This window comes from Saprolegnia diclina (genome assembly GCF_000281045.1).
Source record: "Saprolegnia diclina VS20 unplaced genomic scaffold supercont1.63, whole genome shotgun sequence".
Taxonomy (NCBI): Eukaryota; Oomycota; class Saprolegniomycetes; order Saprolegniales; family Saprolegniaceae; genus Saprolegnia; species Saprolegnia diclina.
The window spans coordinates 162791-180132 of record NW_008246130.1 but is presented as its reverse complement, the minus strand read 5'-3'; the positions used below and the strand labels follow the sequence as shown (position 1 = coordinate 180132).

Genomic DNA, 17342 nt, shown 5'->3' with positions numbered 1-17342 from the left:
GACGCGCCACGGGGCTATCCCTGTCGCCGACCAGAGACCAAGACGGGCGGGTGGTCGCCAGCTCGTCGAGTTTGCCGTTGGAGTTTGCCCTTTTGGCCTCTTGAAGCATCAAGCCCGTGTAGGAATATAGCCCATCTCGTGTGTGTTGTGTGTTAGATAGTAATAGTATACTACGAGTACAGTCGTGGTTGGAGGAGGCGCGCTTACTTCTTGAAGTTGTTGTTGATCCATTCCGACGTGACCGACTTGGGGCGCTCGAGCGGGAGGCCGAGAGCGCGGTCCCAGAAGAGCTGCGAGAGCACACCCATGGCGCGCGAGACACCGAAGAGCACCGTGTAGTAGTTCTTCTGCGTGAGGCCGTAGTGGTGGAGGAGGACGCCCGAGTGCGAGTCGACGTTCGGGTACGGGTTCTTCGTCTTGCCGTGTTCCGTCAAGACACCCGGCATGACCTGGTAAATAGTTTCGACGATCTTGAAGAGGCGGTCCTCCGGCATGTGCTTGAGGGCGAACTCACGCTGGCACGAGTAGCGCGGGTCCGTCTTGCGGAGCACGGCGTGGCCGTAGCCCGGGATGACCTTGCCCGAGTTGAGCGTGTCCCAAGCGAACTGCGTGATCGTCTCCTTGTTCACGTCGAGGTTCTTCGACTTGAACTCTTCATCGAGGTCCATGATCCAGCCAAGCACTTCCTGGTTGGCGAGGCCGTGGAGTGGGCCAGCAAGGGCGTTGAGGCCGGCGGCCACCGAGAGGTAAGGATCCGCGAGCGTCGAGCCGACAAGGTGCGTCGTGTGCGCGCTGGCATTACCGCCCTCGTGGTCGCTGTGGATCACGAGGTAGAGACGCATGAGCTCGTCGAAGTGCGGGTCGTTGTAGCCGAGGAGACGCGCAAAGTTGGCGGCATAATCGACCGACGAGTCGTACTGCATGTCGAGGCACTCGTCGAAGTACGAGTTGCGGTAGATCGTGGCGGCGATCTCCGGGATGCGGGCAATGACGTTAAGCATGTCTTCGTACGTGTGGTGCCAGTACGTCGACTTGTGGATGCCCTCCTGGTACTTGCGGGCAAAGATGCTGTCCGTCTGCATGGCCATGATGGCGATCGAGAACTGCGTCATCGGGTGCATGTTCTTGGGCAAGTCGCAGAGCACGGCCTTGACGTGGTCAGGGAGCTTCGAGCGAGCGTGGAACTCAGCCGTCAAGCTGTCGGCTTGGGCCTTCGACGGGATCTCACCCGTCAAGAGAAGCCAGATGAGACCTTCCGGGAGCGGCTCGCCGCCCTCGACAGCGGTCGGGAGCTTCTTCTGGAGCTCCGGGATCGTGTAGCCGCGGAAGCGGATACCCTCCTCGGCATCGAGGAGCGAGGTTTCCCAGAGCATGCACTTGACGTCACGGGCACCACCAATGCACTGGTCGACCGTGACTTCACCGAGCACCTTGTTGCCGTGCTCGGCCTTGAGCTTCTTCATGGCTTCCTGGCGGAGCGGGACCTGCTCCTTGAGCACTTCGAAGAGCGAGCTCGTGGACGTCGAGAAGGCCTTCGTGGACGTCTTGGCGGCGGCGCGGCGCAGGGTGGACGCAAAGAGGCTCATGGTAGCAGCAACTAGATACACAACTCAGATCTAATACGACTCGGAAAGTGCAATCTCGTACGTCTTGAGCTCGGCGGAGGCAAACCGGAAATGAACCGCCGAAGAAATGTGTGGATGGATTTCACCACATATGACGTCAACATGCCACATTTAAGCGTGGCCTCCCGGTCCGACCAGAAATCGCCCATATCTTTTTAAATACGACCCTCTATTTAATTACACTGCCTTACATAGACACGTCGTAGAGGCACCAAATGGTAATAAAAAACCGGCGCGGCCGCCATCAACAATTTAATTGCTGTGGCCGGTCCGGAAGGATCGGCCTGGGACATGTCTAGAATTCGGACTTGTCCGATTTGTAGCCGCCACATCCCGAGGAATCTTGAACTTTGTATGAGCGGACTAGGACACTCGTGCCACGAAGCCCATGGTCGTTTCAAAGCACTTCAACATCATTTTCCGGATATCCGTCCGGATAAGAAGGCAGCGGAGGGCCAGTGGACGTCGGACGAAGAAGATCGCCGACGAAGCACCCGCTCGCCTCGACGACGCGTCTTGTGTCATGGTCCTACTATACCTTCCTGGATAAGCGAGCTGGATTTATAGTACACGTTAAAGGCTGCTTCGTTTACGTTAAACCAGATTTTTTGTAATACCAGTGCACGATATTACGGGGATGGGCGGCGAAGGGCAATTTGCCAATGGATGATGGCGACGCCATCTGGGAAAGCCTTCAGAAAGTGCCAGCCATTGAGATGCTTTTGAGAAGTATGCTGAGATTCAACAGGCGGTTCCCGGCAACGACATCCGGATATGCATCCGCATAATGAATCCGATCTTCTCCGGATACTCTATGCGGATCCCACAACCCGCTGAGCCGGATACGTATCCGGATCGAACATGGAATGTTGGGATGCTTGTTCTGTATTCTGACGACCGACGATGGTGCGTCCTTGCCGCGTAGTCGCTTGGCTCCTCGCGGCCTGCGTCGCCTCCATAGTCGAGGGCGGCGCCGTGACTGCGGGCGCGCCCAGCAATCCGATCGTTCCCGCCGGCGAATGCGTTCGTCTCTTCCACTCCAAGGGCGACGTTGGTTGCCACAGCCTGGACAAGCAGGGCACCCGCGCTCGCCTTGTGAACGTCGCCACGCAAGACCAGCTTAATGGCCTCGTGCTCGCCGAGACGAGCATCCTCATCATGCCCGAGGCTCTCTTCACCAAGGCCAACGTGGCCAAATTCGATGCCACGTACACGAAGGGCCTCCTCATCTACCCGCCGAGCAGCAACACGACGACTTACAACTTGGACGCGCAGAGCCCTCAAGGAGCGAGCACGATCGACAGTGCGCTCAACCCGACGTTCGGCAACTACTCGTGGAACCCGCTTGGCCGCAACCTCATGGGCGAAAGCTTCCCGTACCCCGTCGTGCAAGTGCAGTCGGCGGACGCTGCGCAGCGCTTTGTCACGCTGGCGGCCAAGAACGATGGCGTTCCGACCGACTCGTCGTTCGGCGTTGTGTACCGCTCGCTGATGAAGTACTACTTTGGCCCGCCCAAGATGGACTCGCCGACGTGCTTGGGCTTCAAGAACATCCGCGACCAACGCAGCCCCAAGTGCTACCCGGTCGGTGGGCAAAGCTCATGGGGCGTCAAGGGGGACCTGAGCGCGACCAAGCCAATCCTCGTGGCCATGGCGGCCATGGACACGAACGCGTTCTCGCATGTCTACGCGCCGGGTGCCAACGCCGGCGCGTCGGGTCTCGTAGCGCTCCTCGCGGCCGCCGACGCCTTCAAGTCGATTCCGAGCTCGGCGCTGAGCAAACACATTGTCTTTGCGGCCTTCCAAGCCGAAGCGTACGGCTTTGTCGGCTCGCGCCGGTTCCTCGCCGACCTGACGGCCAAGGCCAACAACTGTGCGCGCACGATCACGGCCAATACGCCGTTCGGCACGTCGTTTTGCGCCCGCCCGCTCGCGACTAGTGTGGCGATCTCGGGCTTGTCCATGGGGCGCATCGAAGCAGCGATTGCCATCGACCAAGTTGGCGTCGGGTCCAACTTTTCGGTGCACATCAATCCGTCGGCGCCGACCGCGGCCATGCAATCGGTCGTCGATGGTCTCACGAAAGCGCCGTCGGCCAACGGTGCCGTGGCCAAGAGCTCGGTGAGCGGCGTCCCGCCGGGTCCGCTCGTGTCGTTCTTGAACGACAAGGAGTACGGCAACGCATCGCTTGTTGCGGCCGTGCTCTCGGGCTACGACACTGCGTTTCCCGCAACGTACCACAGTCGCTTTGATGTGAACACGTCGATTGACGCGACCGCCGTGACCAAGGCGGCGCAGGTGCTCGCGGAAGCGCTCTTTGCGTCCGCGGCGGGCAATGGCTCGACCGTGGCCGCGCCGGTGGTCAACGCTACGCTTGTCGCCGAGATGATTGCGTGTATCACGACCGACTGGTCGTGCCCGCTCATGAAGGCGGTCTCGGTGCCGTTTGTCAACTCGATGATCGACTACTTGACGCTGACAGCGACGTCGTGGCCATTGTCCATGTCGCCCGTGACGCTCTATGCTGGCGTCTACTCGAGCGATCGCGTTGCGACGGCTGTGCTCAACAGCACGAACAGCGGCACAGTCGCCGTCATCGCCGACGACGTAGTCTGGAAGGACTCGAACACGCTGAGCTTGTTCCCAAACGCGTACGAGGTGTTTACGCGATCGTTCCTCGCGGCGGCGCTCGGTGAGCCCACGACGGCGACGTGCAAGATCTCGAAAGACTGCAAGGGCACCGACCTCGAGTGCGTCTACCCGGGCGTCTGCAAGACGCGCGCCGCCCACTTCCACGATGCATACTCGCCCGGCCTCGAGAAGGAGGCGACGCCCGGCCTCTTCAAGGTCTTGAACGCCAACCTGCCGCTGTGGACCGAGCCCAACTGGGACGCCCTCGGGACGCTCGTGTACCCGGATCCGCGCTCGACCATCGGATACGTGGCGCTCGGCGTCGGCGTCCTCGCCATTGCCCTCGGCTACCTCATCGCAGCCCGCTTTCTCGCGCACTTTCGAAAACAAAAGCTTCTCTAAGCGATCGCCAACGACGACTTGCAGACACTCGTGTCGCGCTTCTGGCCTTGCTTAGCTCGTGCGGATAGCGGAAACAGACAATGTATCATCGTGAACAAATATGGTCTACCTAGCGAAGGATGCTCGGGCTTAGGAGCGTGCGATGACCTCGGTCGTGTTGGGCGCCTTGTCGGTATCGGGCTGGACGGCATTGGGCCGCAGCACGACCACAGTGGCGGACGACGGGTCGAGCGGGAAGCGGAAGTCGATGACGCCTGGGATGTCGTCCGACGCACCGCAGCACGCGCACCCTTCGAACGCGATGCAGCTAAAGACGAGCGAGAACATGAAGAAGACGAAGAGCATGATGTCCGTGTAGTAGAGCATCACGCGGTGCGGCTCGTTGTACTTGAGGTACTGCGTAAACTTGTACGAAATGCGCGACGCCACGTACGTGACCCAGAGCCCAAAGAAGACGAGCGTCCCGATCCAGCCGAGAAAGACCGGGTAGGCAAAGAGGTTGGCGCCAAAGTTGACGGCCGTCGCGATAAGTGCCACCACGAGAAGCGACGCAACACCTGCGTTGCGGTAGCACACGAGCGTCGTCGGCGACGTGACGTACTGCGAGATAGCGCCCATGACGACGACCGTGGCCAAGAACGAGACGCAGAACGCGAGGCAGATCGGGATCGTCGCGCGGTGGTCGAGGTCGGCCAAGATCACGCCTTGCACGGCCGTGTATGTGCTCAAGACGCCGAGGCTTGCAGGATACGGGCACCGCTTTTGGTACAAGATGAAGAGGCAGAGGAGAAGGATCACGACAAAGACCCAAATGTACTGCTTCCCAATCACAATGTTGTCGAGCGAGACGCTCGAGACGGCGCCCTCGAGGATCGAAACGACGGCCACCTGCAGCACGAGCTGCGTCGTGTACAGGCCAAAGAAGATGCGTCGGATGCGCTGATGCAGCGCATTGTCCAGCACCCGCGGCGACTGTGGCGGCGCACTCGCGACCGCCAGCATCATCGAGTTGGCCTTTCTGGGAACAACCGATGAGGCGGTTTCGAGAAAGGATTATTTTTGGCCTCATACAGGTGGCATATGTGCGACACGTCCCGCCATGATCGCGAGAGCCTCGCCCATGGGCTAATCCGCGGAAGTTCGCTGGCGGCGGCTGAAGCTTCGCGGCGCCTCGTGTCACATCGTCACGGCCATGGATGAAGGCACAGCTCGCATTATCCATCGCGTAGCTGCGAAGCCAAGCTTCGTGTGCTGTCGATGTAAACGTACTTGCACGCGAGCAGAGCAAGTGGTCGGATGGTGCTACAGCCCTGCACGCAGCGTCCGTCGTTTGGTCTGCAACGTCTCGCGCTTGATTGTTGGGCCCATGCCAGCTGCGCCCTGTGGCGATGACGCTACGGCAGTCTGCCACGCACTCGTACAGCACCTATCCAGCCCCGTGCTTGACATGGCGTTGGACGACTCGAAACCAAAGGTCCAGCGTTGACGTTTGGGGCGGCCTTTGCGTCTCTAACCATCGCCTTCGAGGGCGCTAACGTGGAGAGAACGGGGAGTCGCGTGCAACGTCCAGGGACATTGATGGGACCCGCCTCATGTAGGGACATTCAGCTCTAGAGCTTTGACTCGGCCTTGGATAGCATTTGGCTCGTGGACATGCATGGGACGACGCCACAAGCCACCGACGACCCGCTTCAACAACGACGCCACAAACTACTTGGAACACACAAGAGCCGGCGTGGAGTTGCTCGGCCTCACCCAAATCAGTACTAAGAGTAACTAGAAGAACACCACGCAAGGCTTGGGCACCGTGGGCCATTCTTGTACAACGCTCAGCGTCATGCGCAAGGCTTTCGGTGCAGTCTGAAGCAGCAGAGAAAGCAGCCATCAACGCCGTCGACAGACGTCCGTCCGTAATACAAGCTTGCTTGACTGTAAGATAGACATATCAAACAGGGACGAAAGTCGGTCATAGTGAACCGAAATGCGATCAGCAAGGTAAAGCACGACCTGGATCGGCCATACGGAGACTGGATTGGCTGTTGGGAATTGCAGTCGTATTTGATTGGCTTACGCATGGCCAATGGCTTCGGGTCTTCAAACGACGATGGCCTCGCCGACCGAGACGACAACGACGACGTACTTTGCGGACCTTGCCGCGGGCAAGCCCATTCGGTGCGCCAGAGCGACATAGTTGGTGGTGCTAACGCTGTAGCGTAGCTATGACATGACTGCGTCCAAGGGTAAAGCGCTCTTCGCGACCAAATCTTTTGTGCCGGGCGAGCCCCTCTTCAATGAGATGCCGTTCGTCTCGATGCAGCACGTGCCCAACCAGGTAGACTTTGTGTGCAATGGACCACGTGAGAAGAAAGCTGCTTGTAGTCGCTTGTCCAAGGCTGCGAAAACTGCCACGTTATTGTCGGTTCGATCGAGCAGCAGCTCGCCCATGTGCTGCACGTCGAGGTCGGCGCCGTGCCGCCGCTGCCCAACCAGCTCGTGGGCAAGGTGCCCGTGAACGGCAAGTGCACCTGCGCTTGCGGCGCCATCTATTGCTCGCCGACGTGCCGGTCTGCGGCCTGGGAACGCTACCACTGCGTGCTTTGCACGGGGCACCCGGACACGCCGATGCACGACTTTCTGCAGCACGCGATCGGTAGAGTGCATGTCCTGTTTGACGCTGCAACAACGGATGGTAGACACAAACGAGATCTTCCTCCTCGCAGCGCAAGTGCTCGGCCGCATCAGCGTCGCGTACGCCAAGGACCAGGACATGGCGGCCGCGCGTCGACCCGTCGATATGTTTTGCAAGCTGCCGTGGTGGGAGGTAGCACGACAATTTCAAACCACCTTGTGTCTCACTCGCTGCGCAGGTCGTGGCCTCGGAAGAGGACCTCGAGGAAGGCCAGAGCATGGACGAGTACTGCGGCATCTTCCGCCACCTTCTCGAAGAGACCTTTGCGCTCTTCATGGACGGTCTTCGCTTCAACTCGGCGCACTTGGTGTTGCACGAGCCGCACCCGGACGAGACTTCGGACTTTATGAGCGCCCTGCACTGGGAAAACGTCGTGTCTGATGGCGTGGCCAACGGATTTCTCTCGGTCGATTTTTTCGCCAACGTCGTTGGCATGTTTGAGATGAACAACATCAGCATGGAGGTGCGCCACCCACTCTCGCTTCTCGCCGAGCGCTACGAAGACTCGGGCGATGCCGAGATTGCGGCGTGGCTCGACGTTGTCGAGACCCAAGTGCGTGTCCAAGTCAAGATGCACATGGACAACGACGACGACCAAGATGAGGACGACGATGCCGACGAACACGAAGAAGAGGAAGACGAAGACGACGATATCATGTACCCCGACTTGGATGGCACGGCGCTCTTCTCGCTTGTGTGCACGATGAACCACAGCTGCGAACCCAACGTTGCTGTCTGCTACGAGTCGAATGGTCTCGCGACCGTCGTCGCCTTGGCGCCAATCGCGGTACGTTGTTTTGGCTCCGATTATCGTTATATTCATCCTTTATTCGTGCAGACGGGCGACGAGCTCTGCATTGCGTACATTGAAACGGAGCAGGACGTCGAAGCGCGCACGCACGACCTGCGGTATGTGTATGGCGCGTGTCCTCGTTGGTCTGATCTGATGTTCGTAGCGAGTACAAGTTTGAGTGCCAGTGCCCGCGTTGCCTTCGTGAGCGCTAAGCTAGACGGCGTCGACGACAAGTCGTGCTCGAGAAGCCATTCACTCTACATTGCACTTTGATTTTGGATTGAAAATGCAAATGGCTTTGACGTCGCGCCGGAACGAGTGACGGGTCTCGCTTGGCCCAAGGCGACAGCGGCGTTGGTGCGTAAGGCATCTCCAACAGGGTGAAGATCTTGTACAGACTCGCAGGTCCTACAGGACGTGCGTCTGCAGTGCATTGGCTCTGTGTAGAATGTATTAGCACGTGACCACTGTAGCGAGGACATTTAGCTAGGAAGCACTGCAATGTGGCCCATTGCTCGACGCAAACAACTGGAGTGTACAAGATACATACGATAACGCGGTGGGTCCAACTTATCTGGTGCTCACTCGGCTGTCGGGATATGTTGCCAGTCGCTGGCGCTTAGAGACGACGGCGACGGCGATTTCAGCCAGATCGTCGGCTAAGAAGGCCGGGGCGGGCGCCGTTTTGAACGCTTGGGAGGAAGCATATCGGTGCAGACCCAGCGCTTTTTGCCGATGCGACCGGTTGGTCACGAGCACAGACGACAGCGTGTCGACGGGAACCTTGGACGCCGGGACCTCGGGCATACTCCGGTCGTCGTCGGGCACCGCTCGGTGTGTGCGCGCGGCACGGCTCAGGCCTTTTCGAAGGAGCGTGACACCGTCGCGGTTCTCTCGCAGCATTCTGAGCTCGGCGGTGAGGTCTTCGAGGAGCTGCGTCCTGAGTGCTTGGACCTGCGCCTCGTAGCGCCGCGTAGCTGCGTCGACCGCCTGAGCGTACACGACGCTGGCGCCACGCACTCGTAAGCTCGCGCGCGCCTGGATCTGCCCCAGCTCGTGCGCCTTCTTGGTCTCCAGGACGTGCTTTAGGTGCGCGACGTGGTCCTCGGAGCCGGCGTACTGCATCGGGAAAACCGCAACTGGCACCGTATCCGGTCTGCCGAGTGGATTATCCGGAGGATCCCACTTGCATATTGCCAGCGTCGGCAGCATCGGCATGGGGCTGCATGCGAACGCCGAGATCTTGGTGTACACGATGCCCGTCGGGAACCTCTCGATGGAGCTCTACGAAGAGTACATGGGCGTCCTCCAGAGCGCGGCTGTGATCCCGATCAGCAGCTTGACGCGGCCGGGCGGCTACAGCACCGAGCTCTCGCCGTTCCGGTCGCTCTCGTGGGAGAGCTCCCAAGCGATCAAGTACCGCTTCCTCGACATGAACCAGGTGCTCCATGTGCCATGCGAAGAGGTTCATGCATCGCGCCGCCCGCTGGCACTCCTTGGCATCTGCCACTGCCCGACGACCGAGAACCTCCGGGAAGCGTACCACCACTTTACGACGGTCGCGGCGCAGTTTCCAACGACAATCGCCCACAAGTGCTTTGCCTTTGAGCATGCGTTTGGCGCTGGCACGCTCGACGACGTCGCCGTGCTCGACAACCTCGTCATGTTCCCGCTCGCCGCGCCCTTGTCCGACGGCCACACGACGGTACCGACAATTGCTTCGTCTTATTAATCTCTCGCCGTGTGTCGCTAGGTGTCGCTGCACCTCCAAGTCGTGCTGGACTCGCTCACCGTCACGATTCTCATGTCGCTTGAAAGCTTGATACGCGCGGCTGTGCGACAGCACCAGCAGACGGGCACCGCGGCCGCGACCGACCAAGCGACCGCCGACGCGCAGCTCGGGCTGCTGCACACGCAAGTCGATCCGCTCCAAGATGGTGTTGCGTCTGCGTCCATTCCTTTGCAAGCGCTACCAGTGGCAGCGACGCCGGGGCGAACGCGGTCGGGCTCGATGGTCCCATCGACCTCGACAGCATCGGCGCCGTCGTCGGGCGGCGGTACGCTGGCGCTGGCTTAAGACTCGTTTCTATTTGGATGTGTACGTAGGCACGGGCTTGCTAGGACTGCTGGAGAAGGAGCCGCGCGGCCGACGGCGCATGATCATGCGGCAGCGCAAGCTTATGGGCGACTACAGCCTCCTCCTCGGGTGCTTTAGCGACGCCCTCGAGTTTTACCTCTCGGCCCTCGACGGCCTACGCGACGACGAGCGCCGGGCGTCGAGCTCGTTCAGCGACACGCTCTGGCTTGCAGCGGCGCTCGAAGGCTACGTGACGAGCCTCGTGCTGCTCATGGCGCCACCCTTTCCAGGTGCCCGACGATCGTATGCTCGTTTCTGAACCTCAGTAGGTGGTAACGCGACCAATGTGAAACTCAACGTCGAAGTCATTGAGAAAGCGTCCGAGGCCATCGTGTTGTATGCCAAGGCACACTGCTTTGGCCTCGTAGCGCGCTTGGTGTCGGCCATTGGCGAGTACTACGTGGCCGTGCATGCCCGCCTCTCGACTCAAAAAGGTTGGAATACGCACTGTTTGGCGTGAAATTGAGTTTTGTTTTGGTAGGCACCGTCGACGAAGCGGTTTGGGTCCGGCAGCTTGCGCTCGAGACCCACGGACGGCTCATCACCTGCTTCTCGTCGCTCTCGGTGGACCTCCGGTTGCAGCATTTGCTCGAGATGGCGGCGCAGTGCGGTCACTTGCGCTACGTGCGGAAGCAGGCGTTCTTCCTTCACGAAGCTGCGTCGCTCCTCGTGTACAAGCACCGCCTTGCGTCGCCGCCAAAGGTCGCTGACCTCCGCGCGGCGCTCTTCCTCGATCAAATCGCGCTCGGGCTTCTCGACGACGCGACGAGCTGGGTCCACTTGCGGTTTCTCGTGCTGCGCCAGCTGGTCGCGATCGCTCGAATTTGCCAAGCGTCGCCCGACACGATTGTGAGCTACGCACTCTCACTCCTGCAGCTGCTCACGGCGCTGCGACGGGACACGGAGCCCGCTACGGATACGCCACAAATGCCGTCCAACATTTGGAACGACGGCTTTCTCGAGCCGTTCTCGTCAACATCCGAGACCGATCGTGTGCCGGCGCCGCTGCACGCGAAAACGCAGAGCGTCTACTACGCGCCGCCGCCACTGTACGAGAAAGACGTGCGCAAGGCCTTGGCGAACGCGAGTTTCTTTGGCGTCAAGCATCTGCCGACAACGATGGCGGTCGCAGCAACGACACCGCGCCTCCTCTCGACGCCACGGCAGCTCATGACGGCGGTCCTCAACGTCCAAACGAGCTTTGGTGTCTCGGACAGCGCGAAAGAAACCCACCGGCGTAATGACACCACCGACAAGAGCGCTGACGCCGAGACGCCATTCTTGGAACTGCACACTGACGTTGACGTGGCGATGTGGCAAGGCGCGTGCTGGGCGCTACTGCAGTCGGACCCCGCGAGCCGCACTCGAACGGTCATCCCGCTCCTGCATCGGCTGCTGGATGTTCGCTCGATGACACCGTTGGCGCCACGCCCGCTCGTGTCTGCGGCCGACGTTCGCCGCCTCTTGGACCCTGTCGCGGCCAAAGCTACGTTCATGTACAACCCGTTCCAGGCAAAGACAGCGACGTCGGCAACGACCGTAGCGACATCGTACGTCTACGCGCTCGGCGACCTCGTGGCCATTCAAGTTGAGGCAGCCAACCCACTGGACATTGCATTGGTGCTGCCGCGGCTTCAAGCGTACTGCAGCGGCCACATGCTCGCGTACCCTGCCGCCGCGAGTCTTACACCGCGCCAAGAGCGAGCTTCGATACGCTTGACGCTGCGCCCTCAAGCCGTCGGCGACCTTGTTCTCGAAGGCATCAACTGCGTCTTGCCCCAGCAAATGCTCCAGTACGCTTGATTCAATCGAATAGCTCTTCTATCAGACCACTCAATGGTGCTACGTAGGTATCTCTTGCCCCGACCCGTGTGCCTGCAGGTCGTCGATGCGATAGCGGTGGCCGACTGGAAAGGCGCCGATCGACCGGTGACGCTCTTTGCTAACGAAGACTGCGTGCTGCCCATCTCGCTGCGCAACGCATCAACGACGCAAAGCATGGACGACGTGACACTGCTGCTGTCGGTGCACCGGCAGACCGACGGGTTCCACGCCCCAATCACGACCATGGTCACTCCCGGTGCCCCGGGTCGCGTCGCCATCTCTGATTTTGGCATTGCTTGGGACGCTGTCGCACTGGACGTGGACGTACGCCATCATAAATGTCTATTTGCATGGTTGTCAATGTGTGTGCTAGCGATGGCTGCCGCCTCAAGCGACGCTGCCTCTGCCATTGCGCATTGAGTCGACGCGTCCGGACGTTGTCGACGTCAAGCTGCGAGCCTTGTACCGCGGGCGAGACCCCGAGTGGTACCGCGAAAGCACAACCGTGCTCCGCGTGCACGTGCGCGCCGGCGTCTCGGTCCTCGGCGCCCCGTCCACCAATGGCGTCGCTGTCTGGAACGCTGCGGACATTCCATTTTGTGTCGATGGAGCGGTCATTGCGCCGCAAAGTGTCATGAACGTGGCTTTGCCGTCAACCGAGTGCCAGCGTCTGCCGTGGGAAACGACCGACGGGAGCGCCAGCGGCGCGCTGCTGGTGCCCGAGCGACCACCAGTGCCCGAGCGACCACCAGTGCCCGAGGCGCCTGCGTCCATTGCGCTGACCACCGACGCACGGGATGCATGGAAGCTGGGCACCTTTTACGAGGTTCACGTCGCAACGTCGGTTGAAGACTGTGCGAATGTTGAGCTGGTTGTGGCGGTCACCGTGACGGACGCCGTGACAAACGAACCAACGTCGGCCGCGACTTGCTTGCTGGCAGGCGCGCTCGAGTACACCGTGCTTGACCCGATCCAGGTGCATGTCTTCCAGGTGGCGTTCTTACAGACAGGCCAGTTTCGAGTTTCGGCGATGGTGTCGGACGACACGACGTGTGCGTCGATGACAGTCGACGTTGTAGCAACCGACGACGTAAATACGGTTGAATGATGACACGTCAACTGCCGTCGTCGAGCGACTCGCCGCTGCCGTCAATTGGGCTTTGTGCTTTTCAACTAGTTTTGGAAGCATGGGCGCGGTGTGCAAGTAGAATAGAGTATTTGCACGCGCTTCTTTCACCTGATTGTGGGTCAAGCAGTGTAGCAACTCGTGCGATTCATCGGGGCAACCATGCGAGAACCTCTGGCGTTGGACGCAACAATGGTCTCTAAACCACCGCGAGAGAAACCCGAATAGGCAAGATATCGATGCTGCAATCTATCTTCGTTGTTTCATAAGGCTGCTTAGCGCACGCGGGCGCAGCTGGGCCAGAGCTACAAGGTGGAGCCGAGTGAGATGGACGCCAGTCAAAGGCGAGTTTGTACCGTGAACGCGACGCGGCCAAAGACGAGGGCGAGCGGGATGGGCCCAAAGTGGCGCGAGTCGACCGACATGCCCGAGTTGTCGCCTTCGACCCAGACATGCCCCGGCGGAATCTACGCATCTCGTGTTCAGCGCTGGAAAACGACATGGATCGGGCGTACCGTGATCGTGTCGGGCTCGGTGGCATCGCCGACGGGTCGGCGCTTGACGACTTGACCTTCCTACGTGGGCCATCAAGACACGATCGAAGGTGCAAGCCATAGCATGCTGCGAATCATACCATGGCGATGACACGCTTGCACATGGAAGCCTCGGGCTTCACGGGCGAGTAGGCGAGGACGACGTCGCCGGCGGCTACGGGTCTCCAGCGCAGCGAGAGGCGGTCCACGAGCAAGATGGTGCCATCTGGGATCGTTGGCGTCATGGACGGCCCGAGGCCGAGGATGATGTCGCCGACGTACGTCTTGAGGCAGTAGGCGCCGGTGCCGATGCGCAGGCCATTCCACGCAAGCCGCTGCAGCTGGCTCATCGCACGCAACTGTATGCACCAATCACGCAGCGGCGGGTCGTGGTTCCGGCCAATCCGGATGCAGGTGGAAATCCATGCAGCAGGCGATGGCGAGCCCGCCAGGGACAACCACGGCCACGAGCCTGCCAGGGGCCATGGCCACCGGCGAAGAGTACGCTGCGCTCGCGCCCGCCGTCGCGTCAGCCAAGCTTCGACTCTCGGCGTCTCGCGTAGCCAACGTCGTGGGCCTGCACGAGTTTGGCGATGCCATCGAGATCTTCCTCGAGGTCTGCAGCATTCTCTGTTGTATGGTTTCCGTCACATTGTCGTGTAGTACGTCTACCAAGACCTCGCGCCGCTTTTAGCGCTCGATGCACGCGTCCTTGGCTTGCAGCTCGTGTCCAAGGACGAGGAGCTCGATGACCTCATGCACAGGTCGGGAGCCACGGCGTCGCTTGCCAAGATCCTGCGTTGGGCGACCGAGACGTCGACAGCCAACATCACGACGGCCAACACCCTCGCTGCTAATGTCGGAGCCATCGCAGCGAGCGCTCAACAAGCGAAGAAGCTCAGCGCCATTGAAGCCAAGGCGCTGCGGGACGGACTCCACGAGAAGCTTCGCGTTAACGTCGGCAAGCGCAACGAAAACATCGCCGTCGCGGTATGATACCATTCTAGTCACATGACTAAGATGCTTATTGGTATGTAGACGTACGAAGCGCGCACGGGGTAGGCGAAAGCTCGTTCGCACAGAACGTTGCGCTAATGGTTTGCATCATCCAGGCTCACGGTCTCGGCCTCCAACGACACGTACTACTATGTCCTGTTGCCAGACTTGGACCAAGTGTCAGTGCTCGCCGACGCCAACTGCGCCTGCGCCCGCGCCGAAGCCCTCGAAGACTGCATTGAGCGACTCGCAATCTCAAAAAGGAAGCTACAACGACCGAAATCCGTCAATTTGAATCTCAATCTCAACCCCAACGACACGATCGACGACGAGGACGACGAAATTGATGATACGGACCGAAATCTCTCGATCAAGTCGTTTTACTTTAGTCTCTGCGGCATGGTCGACGGCACGACCGAGGTGCTGCACATTGACGAGAACGACGAGTGGAGCACCGAGCCGATAGTTGTCGAGGTCAAGAACCGGTACCGTCCTTTCAAACCACTCGCAATCATCGTCTTGACCCGGCCATTAGGATGCATCGGTTCCGAGACCCCGTGCCCTTGTACGACTGCATTCAGATGGCCGTGTACATGAAGATGCTCCGCGTCCGTCAAGGTGACATGGTCCAGTGCCTGCACAGCGACCAGACGTCGATCCTCGTGACGCGCGTCCAACTGGGGGCATACCCGCTCTCGTCCGTGGCCCCAACAACGTGCGTATGCCAGCGACGCCGAGACCTCTGGTCGTCCGTCCTCGTCCCACGTCTATACGCGTATGCCGATGCGATCTACAAGCTGCGGCGCAACGACCTCCGACGCTTGGCCTTCCTCCAGGCCCCGCGCGACGTTCAGTTGGCTCTTCTAAAAGACCTCGTTCCCTACGACCCATAAATTCATTTTTGATTCTTACGATGCGAGGAGCATTATTCCTTCGTCCCATCGCTCCTGTAGCGAAACCAACATCTCTACCTCATGCAACAGCAATAGCCCACGACAGCTAGTTCGAAAAGAGTCGACGAAGTCCCCAGCGACTCGTGCGCGGCGACGCGTGGATCACGATGGTGGCCGCCTTCATGTGGCGCTGCGCATCGCTCAGCACTGCCGCCTTGTCTTGGAGGCTCCATCGGCTACATGACAGCTCCATGTACTCGAGGCGGCGCACACAATGCTGCCAGCCGTCCATTGCCATCAGCTCGCTACGGGTGCAGGTGTGGTTCTGAAGGCCGAGCCATCGGATGGACGGACATTGTGGCAGCCTTCGCAGGAGCGTCGCGACCACTGGCGGTGTAAGATTGGGTCCAGAGAGCACGAGATGGCTCAGTCGCTGGCACCGCGGCAAGACTTCGACCAAGCGAGCAAGGTCGTCGCCAGTCGTTTTGTGCAGATGTACGAGACGGAGCCACGGCAGCGTCGGCAGCGTCTGCGTGAGGAGCTTGGACATTTCCTGGAGCGTGCCGTGGCTCGTCACAAGGAACGTGGGGAGGGAAGGTGCGTCGACGGCTTCGACGATGTAGCTGCACGCCGGCGCGTCACCCTTTGGTGTGGCGATCGCGCGCGCCATTCGGTCGACCGGGCGCGGCTCCAACGACGCGACGAGTGAACTCGCCCAGCGCTGTGGCCGAAAGACTTGGGGCAGCCGCTCGCCATGCAGCACATACTCGTCAAAGATGTCGACGTGCACCAGCTGCGCCGAGAGTTGCGGATGCAACTGAATCGCATCTCGGAGGGCATGCAACAGCACAGGGTCGTCGTCAAGTCGGACGCGTACCGAGCGCAGCGAGAGGCAACGGTGGCTTGGGCGCTGCAGCCAACGCACGAGGTTGATGGCGAATTGCCTGTCGAGAAAGACTTCGCCGCGCGGCATTTCAGCGTGAAGGTGCAACGCCGTGAGATGCTTGTGCTCCAGCGTCTCGAGAAGCGCATTCAAATACGCGTCCGACGGTGCGAATATCTGTGGCGATAGCTCCAGAGAGCGCAGTCGTGGAAGCGCCAGCAGTGCGTCGCGCATGGCGTAGCCGTCGACAGCGGTCATTGGGTGCAGGCCCGGGAATCGAACCCGTGTGATGCAATCACCATACGGGGCGACAAGAAGCGCCATATTGATGTCACGAGGCATGACGACCTCGATCGCCGGGCGCAAGGTCAGGGCCCCACGCAGCGCGTTGCGTGTTGCTGGCGCGAGCGAGTGATGGATTGTGACAAGCGGCCAGGCCACGGCCACGTCTGCGCAATGCTGCAGGCGCACGAATGCCTTCAGCGCCGGCGTGCGGCCCCACGGAGCAAGTGCAGCAACAAAGGCCGGCAGGTCGTCCGAGAGGAAGAGAGCGACGAGCTCGATGAGCTCGGGCGACAAGACCGTCCGCATTGCAAGTCGGCAAGTATCGAGATCCGGTTTGGCCTAAAATCACCGCACCAAAGCGCGTGATTGGCCCGCGCCACGGGCCCACGATGACACATCGAACAAGGTCTCATCGCGGCTGCCACGTACCGGTAGGCTTGGTGCGGGGATGAGCTCTTGGACGCAGCTACGACGGTGTCATACCAGCACCCTCATCGCCAGACCCAGCAGCGCGTCTGCGGCTAG

The 17342-nt window shown here is 60.3% G+C and overlaps 9 protein-coding genes across 9 annotated transcripts; 4 read left to right on the top strand and 5 right to left on the bottom strand.

Moving 5' to 3' along the window:
• Positions 1-10: 10 nt before the first annotated feature.
• Positions 11-1682, bottom strand: SDRG_13805 (citrate synthase). Its single transcript, XM_008619903.1, has 2 exons — positions 1648-1682; positions 11-1597 (listed from the first exon to the last, which is right to left on the bottom strand). Exon 2 carries the CDS (start codon positions 1584-1586, stop codon positions 204-206), a length of 1383 nt encoding a protein of 460 aa, XP_008618125.1. The 5' UTR covers positions 1587-1597; positions 1648-1682; the 3' UTR covers positions 11-203.
• Positions 1683-2474: 792 nt separating this feature from the next.
• Positions 2475-4781, top strand: SDRG_13804 (hypothetical protein). Its single transcript, XM_008619902.1, has one exon. The coding sequence runs from the start codon at positions 2529-2531 to the stop codon at positions 4656-4658; it is 2130 nt and encodes a 709-aa protein (XP_008618124.1). The 5' UTR covers positions 2475-2528; the 3' UTR covers positions 4659-4781.
• Positions 4724-5719, bottom strand: SDRG_13803 (hypothetical protein). The gene has a single exon (XM_008619901.1). The coding sequence runs from the start codon at positions 5661-5663 to the stop codon at positions 4788-4790; it is 876 nt and encodes a 291-aa protein (XP_008618123.1). The 5' UTR covers positions 5664-5719; the 3' UTR covers positions 4724-4787.
• Positions 5720-6650: 931 nt separating this feature from the next.
• Positions 6651-8505, top strand: SDRG_13802 (hypothetical protein). Its single transcript, XM_008619900.1, has 7 exons — positions 6651-6830; positions 6876-6990; positions 7038-7308; positions 7352-7479; positions 7526-8134; positions 8186-8256; positions 8304-8505. Exons 1-7 carry the CDS (start codon positions 6739-6741, stop codon positions 8350-8352), a joined length of 1335 nt encoding a protein of 444 aa, XP_008618122.1. The 5' UTR covers positions 6651-6738; the 3' UTR covers positions 8353-8505.
• A 16-nt stretch (positions 8506-8521) lies between these two features.
• On the bottom strand, positions 8522-9274 carry SDRG_13801 (hypothetical protein). The gene has a single exon (XM_008619899.1). The coding sequence runs from the start codon at positions 9263-9265 to the stop codon at positions 8711-8713; it is 555 nt and encodes a 184-aa protein (XP_008618121.1). The 5' UTR covers positions 9266-9274; the 3' UTR covers positions 8522-8710.
• A 65-nt stretch (positions 9275-9339) lies between these two features.
• On the top strand, positions 9340-13242 carry SDRG_13800 (hypothetical protein). The gene is made up of 7 exons (XM_008619898.1): positions 9340-9845; positions 9894-10197; positions 10247-10507; positions 10547-10711; positions 10759-12070; positions 12128-12425; positions 12475-13242. The coding sequence occupies exons 1-7, from the start codon at positions 9357-9359 to the stop codon at positions 13207-13209; spliced, it is 3564 nt and encodes a 1187-aa protein (XP_008618120.1). The 5' UTR covers positions 9340-9356; the 3' UTR covers positions 13210-13242.
• Positions 13224-14122, bottom strand: SDRG_13799 (hypothetical protein). Its single transcript, XM_008619897.1, has 4 exons — positions 13862-14122; positions 13743-13802; positions 13584-13694; positions 13224-13532 (listed from the first exon to the last, which is right to left on the bottom strand). The coding sequence occupies exons 1-4, from the start codon at positions 14108-14110 to the stop codon at positions 13503-13505; spliced, it is 450 nt and encodes a 149-aa protein (XP_008618119.1). The 5' UTR covers positions 14111-14122; the 3' UTR covers positions 13224-13502.
• Positions 14123-14184: 62 nt separating this feature from the next.
• SDRG_13798 (hypothetical protein) lies at positions 14185-15649 on the top strand (the record flags this gene model as incomplete). The annotated part of the gene is made up of 5 exons (XM_008619896.1): positions 14185-14376; positions 14424-14750; positions 14799-14818; positions 14873-15241; positions 15292-15649. The coding sequence occupies 5 exons, from the start codon at positions 14185-14187 to the stop codon at positions 15647-15649; spliced, it is 1266 nt and encodes a 421-aa protein (XP_008618118.1).
• On the bottom strand, positions 15633-17134 carry SDRG_13797 (hypothetical protein). Its single transcript, XM_008619895.1, has one exon. It carries the CDS (start codon positions 17121-17123, stop codon positions 15756-15758), a length of 1368 nt encoding a protein of 455 aa, XP_008618117.1. The 5' UTR covers positions 17124-17134; the 3' UTR covers positions 15633-15755.
• Between the last annotated feature and the right edge of the window lie 208 nt (positions 17135-17342).

What these genes read in the sequence shown, in the direction of transcription:
- SDRG_13801 (XM_008619899.1), bottom strand. Translation starts at nt 9,265, where the DNA reads ATGCAGTACGCCGGCTCCGAGGACCACGTCGCGCACCTAAAGCACGTC.
- SDRG_13800 (XM_008619898.1), top strand. Translation starts at nt 9,357, where the DNA reads ATGGGGCTGCATGCGAACGCCGAGATCTTGGTGTACACGATGCCCGTC. An exon ending in CATGGCGCCACCCTTTCCAG is followed by an intron (nt 10,508 to 10,546) that starts GTGCCCGACGAT and finishes GAACCTCAGTAG; the next exon opens with GTGGTAACGCGACCAATGTG. An exon ending in CTGTCGCACTGGACGTGGAC is followed by an intron (nt 12,426 to 12,474) that starts GTACGCCATCAT and finishes TGTGTGTGCTAG; the next exon opens with CGATGGCTGCCGCCTCAAGC.
- SDRG_13797 (XM_008619895.1), bottom strand. Translation starts at nt 17,123, where the DNA reads ATGCGGACGGTCTTGTCGCCCGAGCTCATCGAGCTCGTCGCTCTCTTC.
- SDRG_13802 (XM_008619900.1), top strand. Translation starts at nt 6,739, where the DNA reads ATGGCTTCGGGTCTTCAAACGACGATGGCCTCGCCGACCGAGACGACA. An exon ending in CTTTCTGCAGCACGCGATCG is followed by an intron (nt 7,309 to 7,351) that starts GTAGAGTGCATG and finishes AACGGATGGTAG; the next exon opens with ACACAAACGAGATCTTCCTC. An exon ending in GCAAGCTGCCGTGGTGGGAG is followed by an intron (nt 7,480 to 7,525) that starts GTAGCACGACAA and finishes CTCGCTGCGCAG; the next exon opens with GTCGTGGCCTCGGAAGAGGA.
- SDRG_13804 (XM_008619902.1), top strand. Translation starts at nt 2,529, where the DNA reads ATGGTGCGTCCTTGCCGCGTAGTCGCTTGGCTCCTCGCGGCCTGCGTC.
- SDRG_13799 (XM_008619897.1), bottom strand. Translation starts at nt 14,110, where the DNA reads ATGAGCCAGCTGCAGCGGCTTGCGTGGAATGGCCTGCGCATCGGCACC. An exon ending in GCAAGCGTGTCATCGCCATG is followed by an intron (nt 13,803 to 13,861) that starts GTATGATTCGCA and finishes TGGCCCACGTAG; the next exon opens with GAAGGTCAAGTCGTCAAGCG. An exon ending in CCGAGCCCGACACGATCACG is followed by an intron (nt 13,695 to 13,742) that starts GTACGCCCGATC and finishes CGAGATGCGTAG; the next exon opens with ATTCCGCCGGGGCATGTCTG.
- SDRG_13803 (XM_008619901.1), bottom strand. Translation starts at nt 5,663, where the DNA reads ATGATGCTGGCGGTCGCGAGTGCGCCGCCACAGTCGCCGCGGGTGCTG.
- SDRG_13805 (XM_008619903.1), bottom strand. Translation starts at nt 1,586, where the DNA reads ATGAGCCTCTTTGCGTCCACCCTGCGCCGCGCCGCCGCCAAGACGTCC.